At 42.1% G+C, this 12,873-nt stretch overlaps 1 protein-coding gene across 1 annotated transcript in view; it reads right to left on the bottom strand.

The window, feature by feature from the left end:
- fmn2b (formin 2b) overlaps positions 1-12,873 on the bottom strand; it is a 209,779-nt gene that overhangs the window by 90,619 nt on the left and 106,287 nt on the right. Inside the window, exons 11-14 of the mRNA XM_060938883.1 lie at positions 6,488-6,579; positions 6,097-6,226; positions 904-1,050; positions 743-802 (exon numbers count right to left, since the gene is read on the bottom strand). Of these exons, the coding sequence (XP_060794866.1) occupies positions 743-802; positions 904-1,050; positions 6,097-6,226; positions 6,488-6,579 (429 nt within the window). The remainder of the gene's footprint in view (positions 1-742; positions 803-903; positions 1,051-6,096; positions 6,227-6,487; positions 6,580-12,873) is intronic.

Here is a 12,873-nt window from a genome sequence, read left to right as displayed (position 1 = left end):
GATGTATAAAAAAAACTTCAATAATGTGATGATTTTCACATTTTTGACGTCCTGCAGTGATTTAGATGGCATTTCTTATGCCCTTTATACATAATTATACCCAGAAAAAAATCCATGTCCCATATCCTTTAACATGCATATGTATACACACACGAGAAGGATTAAAGAAACCCCAAAGAACCCCTGAGGTCACTTCTGGACTGAAAGCTCATTTTGATAATATGAAATGAGCAAAAATAGCATTATAATAATGTAATTTAAATGACGTGTGGGTTAAATGGTGCGTGTTCGGTCATTAAAGTCAGCTTACTTTATAATAAATGCCATCAAGGATCATGCTTTCAACACTGAGCAAAATATTAAAGCAATTACTGGATGAGGTTCAACAAAATACCGTGATGTGCAAGTGGTACGCAAGCAATTATTTGCAAGAGACCAACAAAATATTTTGTGAAAAAACAGTTCAGTAAATTGTTGCATCATTTTTTTTTTTTTTTTAAATGCTGATAATGAAGTTTGGACAAGAAGTCAAACGATAACAGAAATTGAGCCATGTTGACAAGTGTGAAGTAACTGTACATGAGCAGACCGTTATTTGCAGTTTGCTTAGCCAATCAAAAAACAATTAAATGACAATCATTACTGTGCAGCCTAAGAAACATTTTAATAAAATGTTCACATTTCGTTTCTGACAATACCTTCAGTTAGCTTCCCCCCCACTGAGTACAAATGATGTCAATACCTCATCAAAGCGGCGTAGGTGGTACGAGACGATGTAAGACAGCAGACTTCTGGTGTTGTCCTGGGAAATAAGAAGTCACTGTCACCAAGAGGTCTTTTTTTTGGGGGGGGGGGGGGGGGGGGGCCTATAGAAAATGTACACGTGAGAGGGACGCAACTCACGCTGCTTTTGACATCTTTGAGCTTCGGCAGGATGTCCAGTGCGAAGCCATCTGCTTGTCCTCTGGTTCGGTTCCCTCCGTTCATATAGTTTCCAAAGGCCAGAACCAGACCCAGAATCCGAATCACACCAGAACCACTTTGCAGATTCTGTAGTGAGAGGAACATGATCCCAAAAAATAAAAATAAAAATCTCACACCTCTACAGCACTTGGCACCCCTTGTAAAGATCAGTTTGGGGTGGGGGGGTTAAATTGTACATTTGAGTTGATTGGAGAGTGTTGGAACTTTCAAGCTGTAATCCATGACTTCCTGATTAGTACAGGTAATCGTATGGAGCAGAGTAAAATTAAGGATTAATTTCACAAGAGTTCGAAGTTTTGAAAATTGCACGAAGCGACGAGGGCAATTTCAAAACTTTGAAATCACGAGTGAAATTGATCCTTAATTTTACGAGGAACCATACGATTACTTGTTTATAACACATAGGGCCAAATTACTCAATTCTGACAACACGAGGACCGCGTTTCCACAGAATATATCTTCGTGTTTCGTCAGGCTTTTGGACTTGTTTGGCTTTTTACCCATTCCAACGAACTAGCCAATAGCATTTCAGAAATGCGTCCCTGTGTTAGGGGGGGGGGGGGGGGGGGGGGGCTCCTTGATTGACCAAATCAGAATTGAGTAATTTGGCCCTATGTATTAACAACCAATCAGGGTGCAAGACTGTCTTGCACGTTTGAATCAGTTTCTAAAAGCGCCCTTCATTATCACATGGCGACACAACAAGAGGATTTTAACATCTTTCAGGACTGACCCTGGATATTTATCGTCTCAGATGCCGATCCAATGCTGCCTGCATTACTTTGAGAGTTTGGTTCATAGTTTTCCCCATTTTCTTTCCTCACTTCTGCATAAAACTGCAACAGCACCTTGTTTAACTCACAGCATCCATATGCCACTCGAGAGTAGTTTATTTGTCTTTCCGCAGCCCATTTCTTAAACACGGAAAGCCAAATATTTGTACTTTTTTTGGTATTTTCATTTTCGTTTGCAGCCTTCAATTGGTTTATCATTTCTTCGTCCAACATAGCGAAACGCAGCATTGCTGAGTCAGCCATTTTGTTGACAAAATTTGCTAAGTTTTGTAACCGTAACCAAGCAACGAACTAGCCAGTAGCATTTCAGAAATACGGCCCCGTATTAAGGAAAAAAAAGCCCTCCTTGATTGACCAATCAGAATTGAGTAATTTGGCCCCATGCATTATAAACTGGGGAACAAAAATATGAGGTGAGGCAGAGGCCAAATTCCCTTAGTCAGCCATCAACATGGGAAAGATACAAGAAAACACACCAAACGAGGGAGAAGTGTGTTCACCTTCATAAGTCAAAACGGTGATGAAAATAGCTACTCGCCTGAAAATGTCCATTTCTACTGTTAGAGCAAAAATTAAAAAGTAGACACCAACTGGAAGTGTTACAAACTCGCCTGGAAGAGGACCAGAGTTTATTTTGCCCTCACATACAGTAAGCGTACGAAAGGAAGGGGGAAATAAGTAAATAATCCTTATGGATCACTGTTCATGAATTAGAAGTAAAATCTTGCGGTTTCCAAGTCTCCGAAACCACCATCATATTCCTCAAATGTACAACAGATTTGGAAAGTAGGCCAGAAAAAGCCTCGTGTGTCCATTAACCACAAACGTAGGCACTTGGAATTTGCGAAACTATGACTCGAACCATGTTCTAGGGTCTGGTCAAAAGCAAAAATAAATAAATAAAAGAGCCCCGTTTTCCAATAAACTCTTGGTGGGTTTGGCACAAAAGAGACAGCAGCTATAATGAACAGAACCCGATTCCAACTGTAAAATACGGTGGAAGTTGTCATGTTTTGGAGCGGTTTTTCCTCCAAAAGGCCCTGGAAACCTTGTTCGGGTCCATGGCATCATGGACTCCATGAAATACCAGGACATTTTCAATCAGAATTTGGCCACTTCTGCCAGGAAACTAAAACTGGGTCGCCATTGGATGTTCCAGCAGGACAATGATCCGAAGCATACGCCCAAATCAACACAAAAACGGTTCACTGAGCACAATCAAGATTCTGCCCTGGCCATCTCAATCGCCCAACCTGAACCCCACTGAAAACCTGTGGGCTGAGCTGAAGAGGAGAGAGCACGAGAGGGTCGAGGACCCTGGATCATCTGGAGAGAGACTGTGTAAAGAGGAATGGGCTTCGATGCCCTGCTCTGTATCTACAACCTTATAAAAATGTTACAGGACAGACTCAGTGCTGTTTTACTGGCAAAGGGGGGTTGGACAAAGTATTAAACAGAGGGGTGCCAATAATAGCGTCACGTGTTTGGTAAATTATTTGAGGGATTTGTTTTTCTCTGAATAAATTTCAATTAAAAGGCTGGATTTTCCCAGTGAGAAATGAAACGACTTCAAAAGGTCCCCTCCCCCCCATCTTTACATCTCCATGTCCCAGATGTAGCTCATATGAAAAATACGAGTGCCGTGTTACCCAGTAAAACACTCGTGTCGATGTAACATGCGTTCCAGAAAAGTTGGGATATTCTCCAAAATGCAATTTTAATTTAACCCCAGCCCCCCCCCCCCCCCAAAAAAAAGATCCATGCCCAATCACAAACCCGCATTTAACTGAAAAGTCCAAAGACTGGCAATAGTTTCACTGACCAACTTAATTGTATTTCGTAAATATAAACAAAATTTGAATTTGATGCCTGCAACACACCCCAAAAAAAAAAAGTTGGGACAGGCATTACAACCACCATATTACATCATTCGTCTTAATCTGAGGATACTAAGTGTTGCAGTTGGAATTTGTGTCCATTCTTGCTTGATGCAAGGCTTCAGCTGCTTAACAGTCCGTGGTCGCCGCTGTCCGATTCTCCTTTTCATGATGCACTATACGTTCTCAGTAATGCCGCTTTTCCACTACAAACGCGGCTGAGCCGTGCCGTGCCGAGTCGAGCTGAGCGGGGCTATTGAAGTTGCATTTCGACTACAACCGCGCTGAACCGTGCTGGCTGGAAGTGGGTGGACACATTGGGTGGAGTTAACGAAAGTGGGTGGACGTCACGTCATGTCGTTAAGCAGCGCAAACAGTGACATCAGTGACAGTGGCGGAACAAGTCAGAGCCGGGCCGGGGGCGGGGCAAATGACCGGGCATTTTATTAAAGCTTATCATAACATCATTTTAGGCTACAAAATGTCCGCAACTGCGGTGTTTACCAATTTCAACACTACGGGGTGCAACTATGTTATTTTGTACATTAAGTCCTTCAAACGAACATGTAACTCAGAAACAAAAAAACATTAGGCGACATACTGTACATGGCTCATAATAAAACATCAATAGCCTACTGCGCGCATTATTTGAAGGGCATACGACGAGCCTTGCGCTCCGCGAACTCGTCCACGATGCTCTGTATGTCACTGATTCAGTGATCTTTTAAGCGGTAGTCTCACGACCCGAATAGTAAACAATAAACATGGAGGACATGGAGTCGTTAGTGTTGCTGGTCTTGGTGCTGTGGCTTGTTGTCACCGACAACGCCAACAGATACTGGCAAGAGCGTATAGATGAGGCGAGGCGCATAAGGCTTCAGAAATTCTCGTAATTCATAATTATTATTCTTCCGGGTTTGCGGTGTTTACAGATCCCAGCGCGCTCGCGGGGCGTGTGTGGGCATGTGAGGACACTCCTCCTCACCAATCAGTGCACAGGGGAGTGTCTGCTCACGCCTCCAGCCTCACTCGGCACGGCTTGGCTCGCTTCAGCCCCACTCCAAAACGGTGCGAGTTTTAGGGGCTAAGCAGGGCTGAAACGAGCTGAGTCGTGCTGGTTTTTGGTAGTCGAAACGCGAGCCGTGTCGGGCTGAAGTGAGCTGAAGCGAGCTGAAAAAGGGTAGTGGAAAAGGGCCATGTGAGACGGATCTGGACTGGCAGCAGGCCAGTCATGCACATGCACTCTGTCTCCAAAGCCACACTGTTGTAGCCCGTGCAGAATGAGGCCTGGCACTGTCCTGCTCAAATAAGCATGGATTTCCTGGGAAAAGACATCACCTTGATCGCAACACTTCTCTAAAATCCCAATATACGCTTCATCAAATAGTACCTCTGCACACACGCCGTGGGCACTGATGCACTACTATTCCATCACAAATGCTGGCTTCTGTACCGTTCTCCGATAAACCGGATGGTCGTGTTCGCCTTTAGCACCTGAGAACTCAACGTCAGGGTTCTCCCAAAAACACACAAACGTGGACTCGTCTGACCACAGCACACGTTTACACCATCTGAGATGAGTTCAGGCCCAGAGAAATTTGTTTCTCTGCACAGAATTTATGAATGGCTCCCTCCTTGCCTAATACTGTTTCAGGTTGCGTTTCCGGATGCAGCGGCAGACCGTCAAGGGACGACGGTTTTCCAAAAAGTACTCCCGAGCCCATGTGGCTGTATTTGTCACATTAGCATGACAGTTTCTCAGGCAATGCCACCTAAAAGCTCACCCACATTCAGCAGTGGTTTCCGACCTTGCCCTTTACACACACAGGTCTCCGAATTTCCTGAATCTTCACAATCGTGTGCTCTAGATTTTGAAAGACCCAAATTCTCTGCAATCTTGCGTTGAGAAATGTCTTTTGAATGGACAATTCTCATGAATTTTGGCACAAAGGGGTGAGCCATGACCCATCCTCGCTTGCAAAGACCGATCCTTTTATCCAAAGACTCAAAACATGATCCTTTTATACCTAATCATGACACCCTTACCTGTTACCAATTAACCTGTTTATTGTGGAATTTTCCAAAATGGGGTCTCATTTGAATATTCTTTAAACTCGACAGTATTATTTTACCTCCATCCCAACTTTGTGTTGCAAGCATCAAATTCTAACTTTGTTTAGAGTTACAAAACGCAATTAAGTTGGTCAGTAAAGCTACTGAAAAGCTTCTCTTTGTACTTGTCAAATCAAGGTTCACCTGAATTAACAAAATCAGATGTTTATTTTTATTGTATTTTGGAAAATCTCAACTTTTCTGGAAATGGGGTTAGTATATAGACAATACAACTCCCCCCAAAAAGCACTTTAGACTGCTTCGACACACCAACATTGCAGCTCAGAGGCCAAGATTGCGACAGGAATGAACGTACGCAGCGTGCTGACCTTACACACTCGCTGTAGGATCTCCAGTTTGCGCAGGATGGAGGAAATACATTCAGAAAACGTGGACTGAAATAGAATACAAAAGACCCTTCCTGAGAACTCGGGAATTTGGGAGAGCTGGAACAGGAACCTGCACAGAAAACAGGACAAGTGTGTTTCATTGGGGGGGGGGGGGGGGGGTCGCACAGCAGTATACCTTTATGGGAAAATTTGTTAAAACCTGTTCAATACATAAAACGTGAAAAAGATCATTAGATAGAAGAGATAGCACACACACTGATGTGCGAGAGAGACAGACATAAGTGAGAAAGAGACAGCCAGACACAGTGACAATATGATTGCGTGAGACGGAGAAACAGCTACAAGTAGATAGATGCGAGACAGTTCTTACTGTTCAGGTTTGTCCAAAGGTTTGGCTCCCTCCTTCTCCTTGGTTGATCTGATGTGCTTGCCGATCTTCTCCACCTCGTCTGTCTGAGCCCTCTGAAAGAGCCACACAATCAGCACCAACACCAACTCAACTACACACCAAGACTTACTTCCCATCATTACTACTCGCTGAGGAACCAACTTCAACACCAGTGCTTTTAAAAACACAAACACCACCACACATTACTCTACAAGCACCTGGCACTTGTTTTATATATTTAAAAAAAAAAAAAAAAAAAACATGCACCAAGTGTCATGAAGTGCTTTATCACCATCTGGCCAATCAGGCTGCAGCATGGAGGCAAGCGTGAAAATGTTTCCAGTGGAAAAAGTGAACACAAGTGCTAATTATTAGAACCCTGATAAGTAGAACTCAAACCCAGCAACATCTAGGGCCCTGTCCACACGGCAACGGATTCAGGTGAATCCGATACAATTGTTTATCGTTTCGGCCTGGCGTCCACACGGCACCGGCGCTTTGGGTGCCCCAAAATGCAATCTTTTGAGAACGGGTTCCAGAGTGGAAAGATCTGGCAATAGCGCCGTTGCGAAGTCGTCTGGATGAGTAGAACGGATTTGTTTACGATGACGTCACAACCGCGTGCTTCATGCCAGGTAGAAGTGTAACGAACTCGATGCGAGTTGTCAACAAATCCTATAACTTGGTCCATGAAACGGGCTTACAAAATATTTTCACTGTGAATATTTATTGTGTAATGGTGCAAAGTGTGCGCGTGTGTGTGTGTGAGAGAGAGAGAGAGAGAGAGAGAGAGAGAGAGAGAGAGAGTGAGTGAGTGTGTGAGAGAGAGAGTGTCAATCCTGCCAGCAAAAATAGGGAAAAAAAGGAGCGATCTCACCTCTTCAGATGTTGGTTTAAGTCCTACAATACATTCCTCAAAAAGGGCGTAGAAGAACAAATTAATCCATCAACGTGTAGCATTCAATTTATTCCGGACCATTAAAGACACCGCCTTCCGCGTAGAATCATACATCATCCTTGCCGCCATATTGGATGGGTCAAAGCGGAGAATAAAGATGCCTCATTCATGTGCTGCGTTTAACTGTACCAACAGGTTTACCGTCCAAACGAGATCACATGGGATTACCTTTCACAGGTGAGACTGGAAAAATACTTTTCATTGTATTTGGTCATTATAACGTAACTTTACGAACAGATTTTTCTGACTTTGTGGCTAATATGAAGTCTCCCGCATAATAGTTTATGCGCATGCGTCCTTACTACTTCTATTGTTCTGGTGTCTCCGAAGGGACAGTCTTACAGCGCCCCTAGAGGTGTGGCATGTGTATTGCATCGTTTTCAGCAAGCGTTGCGTTGCCATATGGATCTGATATTTTACTGATCGTTGCCCATGTGGACGCGATATTTTTTTAAACAACATCTCGTTGCCGTTGTCGTGTGGATGTAGCCCAAGACCATACCTCCTCCTTTGTTATTAATTTGCATGCCTCAAATACCCTTAAAATACATTTCAAGCAGGAATGAAGCCATTGGGGGAGGGAGGAGCCAGACACACAGTCGCTCCGTAACCTTGATTGGACCGATTCCAAAATCTAATCAATTTATTGGGTATGATGATCATTGTACACAATTCCTACAAACATTCAACCACTTGAGATACTGCGCTGACGATTCTCGCACGGACACACTGATGGCCTGAAAACATGAACAGGCATGAAAATGAAACAGTCCGTTTAATCAAACATACTGCATCTCTCAGATGTGGATCTTTGAATCTTGACAGAAGAAAGGGGGAAGCCACCAAACTTGGTTTCAGAGGCAAATTTTCCATGAAAAGGTGTTCAACAAGGTCCTGCTTTCGCTTCACCCCAATTAAAGACAAACACCAACTTTGCAAGCACTGGAACGCCTACTAATAAAATGTCATCATCCGTTTATCCTCACCACGTCGCATGCTCAGATACTGGATTTAACCAAGCATTTATCAACTTTACACCGAATACGCAACCCTGTAATAGTTACCTGTCCATAGTCCTTCAAAGACAAACAATCCAATCCCACCCCCACAAAAAGAGTCAGATCATGGCAGCCCAGGTCTACACGCAACATGACGACCGGCAATTAACCAGTGACGCTAAACACGAGTGGGAAGACGGCATCAATTTTACTCAAGTATGTCGACCGCTATTGTTCTGTTCTGCCCAAAATCACTCAAAAACAGAAAACGCAGCATTCTGTTGACTTTGTAGGTCTGAAAGGAAAAAACAAGTCTGCAGGAAAACCCCAAAACCCTATAAACCCCAAAGAAAACCATATGGTAGAAAGCATTTCCTCCTCTGAAATGTCCTATAACGCGATAGAAAAATGTGGTTGAGGCACAAAATTATGGAAAATGTGGGGTTAAGAAACATGTCAAAGAGCCAGTCGACTGAGATGCAGATGAGAGGGAGACAGGCATTGCTGTGGTCCACATGCTGACAAAGGACAGTTCTCTAAAACAAACTGTGGACAGACATTAAGACAGCCAAGTTTCCAGCTATTTATCCAACTGTTCATCCATCCTGCTTTCTTCTGTCAGTTATTTTAGAAAGAAAATCGTCCCATCAGGCAGTAATCCAGGCCTTCAGTGTTCCTTTCAGAGTAGCCAATCAGGATCGACATTCCCAAGACACATTTATCCTGCTTGCGTACATCGTCAGAAGTTAGAGTGAATAATGCAATACCAACATAAATAGTGAAAGAGTGCAAACAAACAAACGATCTAACATGTGTCTCAAATCGCAGTAGATACTTGTGCCATTGTTGGAATTTTAACCAGAACGTCAAGGATGTACCGTAGCAGCTCATCTGACCTGCCAGCAAAACAACCGTGATGACCAAGCCAACAAACAGAACTGAAATGTGACAAATGTGCACGCCCAAGAGAGAGAGCCAACCTCCACGACAAACTGTTTACAACAGGATCAACAAAAGGACAAAATTGTGTTCCGAGTGAAGATCAACCCAAAACATCGATCAGAACTGAATTCACATGATAAATGCGATACAATTCTAGTCAGAAGGAAATGTGTCAAGTTGACCTATTTACTAATTTGTTAGCAAAAAATAGACAAAATGACCAAGGTGTTGTGCAGAAGATCTAGTTCTTTCAAATAAAACCAGAACTGAAATCCATTGAGAACAGAGAGGAGACACAATGTAACTGAAAATAAACAGTTGTAAACAAATTGTTTACAAGAAAATCAACAAACAAATGACTAAGTTTTGTTCCTCAAGGGAAGATAGACCCAAAACATCAATCAGAACTGGAATCGGATGAGAAATGAGAGGAAATAAAATTCTAACCCTGGAAAAATGTTAATTTGGCCTAATTAACTCGTTAGCAAAAAATGAGACAAAATGACCAAACTTTATGCAGAGTGAGGAGTCCTTTCAAACAAAACCATCGGAATGGAAATTCGTGGAGAACTAACGGAGGAGGCACGATTTAACCGAATTGTGGATGCCACGCCTTATGACCAGATGAGCTCCAAAAAAAAAAAAAAAAAAAACTTTAACTGAGTAAAAAGTCTGCTTTAAGTAACTATTTTTCCCCCTCTTTGACTGAACGGATATTTGAACTGAGATGCAGATCAGAACAATCATGTTGACAGCAAGCAAAAAGTTGGAGAAATCAGAGCACATCATTCTGGGTATGCAATCACTAAACGTTAGAATTAGGCTACATCCACACGACAACGGCAACGAGATGTTATTTTAAAAAAAAATATCGCGTCCAAATGGGCAACGATCAGTAAAATATCAGGTCCATATGGCAACGCAACGCTTGCTGAAAACGATGCAATACACATGCCACACCTCTAGGGGCACTGTAAGACTCAGGCATGCAAACTGGTCAGGGGTGAAAAAGGTGAGAAGGATGCACGGGGACACGGCACGCGCGCAAAAGTACATTTCGTAGTCTACGTTACAAAAAAAATTGCAACCAGTGACATCTTGAATTTAATACAGTACAAAATAACTTTCCATAAACATGTCTTAATAAGTTACTGTTGAGTGGCCGGTAAATTGTACCATTTATTTGTCAGTGGCCGGTAAAGTTTGATATTTTGTGAAGTTAATTTTCACCCCTGTGTACAACACAGTGGGCTATTTACAAAAAGGTATATATTACTGCCTGTGCTATCTAACAGACCTACCCCAGAGGACACACCTGGCCAATCCCTGTCTGTCAATTTTCTTAAAGACATCACCTATGTGAAATCAGGGGTGGATCTCGAAAAATATTTATGGGGTGGCAAGAGGGGGGCAGGAATTTTTGAGGGGTGGCAACGTATTACAGACATGTATATATACTGAATTTAATCACAGTTTGACGACAAATAGTATGTACACACTACAAAAGGGCACAGACTGCCATTTACAAACTCATACAGATAAACTTAATCTCATGCCTTTATTGTTCACGAAGAACACACATTCTCAGATGAGGTCTATACCGTTTCTGGACAGTTTTATACTGTATATGCAAAAGAACAAACACTAAAAAACAACAATAACAACACTGCTTCAAGTTCAGCATGATTTAAACCATTTACACCAGTGTCACATTTTATAGTTTTTTTTCCTCACGCTTTGTAAAGGCTCACCAGTGAGCAGAACATGAACTTGTCATGCCTACAACAGCTGAATGCGGCAATTTCCATGTTGCTCAGCAAAACGCTTCACAAATTTATCAAGATCTAATGCTTTTGTGCGCTTTGATTCAATGCTGAGTACAGCCAAACTTGATAGTCTCTTTTCTGTCATAGTCGACCGCAAATAAGTCTTTATGAGCCTGAGAGATGAAAAACTTCGTTCACAGGATGCTCACAGGCAAGACAACCGCTATTTTACACAACCTGAACAACTCAAAAAAAAACAACATCATCATCTTGGTATGGGTCCAAAAACAGTGAACTCCATGAGAGTGGTAGGACTCTCCTGTTCCCCCTTTTTTCTGTCTAGTACTCTCCTCGTCTGATGTAACTCATGTTTAAGATCCTCAATATTTGAATCATAAGCTTCAGCCAATAGCAATGTTTTCCTTGACAGACGGTGAATCAATATTAACTTTTGTGGCCGACTTTACACAAAACTAATGTCAGACCTAGCTAACATTAGGCCAAAAAAAAAAAAGTGTGTTTCAGGTAACATGAAATACTAAAATAAGGTCGGTAGGTAGGAAATTTTTTTTTCTTAATTTGTTTTATTTTGTTCGAAAAAATTAACACAAGTAAACATCTTACAAAATAGTATTTTGGCACAGAATCCTTTATACCACACATCATAATAAAATAAGTGTTTTAAATCTTTAAACGAATAAAAAAAATATCGCAAGAGTTCGAGTTATGATCTGCGGAAGCGTATTGCTGCCGCACTCAAAAAAAAATTGGCTTAGACTCAAGTAATTACGTGAAAAGATATTGTTAACAGAGTTATCACGTTTTTACAATATATTTATCATGTAATAACATATCACGTAATTTCATGATATTTTCATGTGATAATGTGAAAACACCTTATCAAGAAATAACGTGAAAATATGGTTTAACGTCCTAGGCTAGGCTACTTCCATCAAAAGCAGACGGCCTCGCCTAGCCTACTGTAGAACTTGGGTCGAGCAAAAACACGGAGCAAAAACATGGCTGAATCCTGAATGACTCCTATTTGTATAAATAGGGGACTACATAGGCGGCAAAATGTAGTGTTTTTCCCTGCCATGGAAGTGCACTTGTATACTGAAGAGGAAGCAATTTGCATTACAGCCAGGAGGGCTGATAGAAGTGGCAAAACATTTTACTTTTTATCGTTTCTTTCACAACTTGAATGCGTTGAAACAAAAAATTATGACAAACTAACGCTGCTTACACTAAAATATCGAGGGAAATTTGTAATAAAAACTTTACGGTCGGCAATTTCGACGCGGAAATTCTCGATCGGTCGGGTTACCGGAAACACACTTTTTTTGCCTTACATGTATAGTTAGCTAAATAACCTTCTCCAACCTGATTTTTATCCTCTCAAAATCAGCATCGCAACTATATTAGCACTGTTCATTCATTATAATTTCATTTTTTGATAGATAGTTAATCAGCTTTTACCCCTTTCCTCCCGTGTCTCCTTTCCTCGCGACTCCTGGCTCCCTCGCTTCGCGCCTCTCAATTTTCCAAAACAACCAACCTCTGGCGTTATCTCGTGCTGCATTCGCCGCAGTCGGACATTGGAAATTCGCGCACGTAAATGTCAAATTGGCCGTAATTTTTCTTTGAATTCGTCGCTGCCAACTGGGGTAGCAGCAGGGGTGGCAAGGCTTTCTTTTAGAGTGG

The sequence above is a fragment of the Neoarius graeffei genome, chromosome 14 (genome assembly GCF_027579695.1).
Source record: "Neoarius graeffei isolate fNeoGra1 chromosome 14, fNeoGra1.pri, whole genome shotgun sequence".
Taxonomy (NCBI): domain Eukaryota; kingdom Metazoa; phylum Chordata; class Actinopteri; order Siluriformes; family Ariidae; genus Neoarius; species Neoarius graeffei.
The sequence above is the reverse complement of the archived record's forward strand: the minus strand, read 5'-3'. Positions and strand labels throughout refer to the sequence as shown.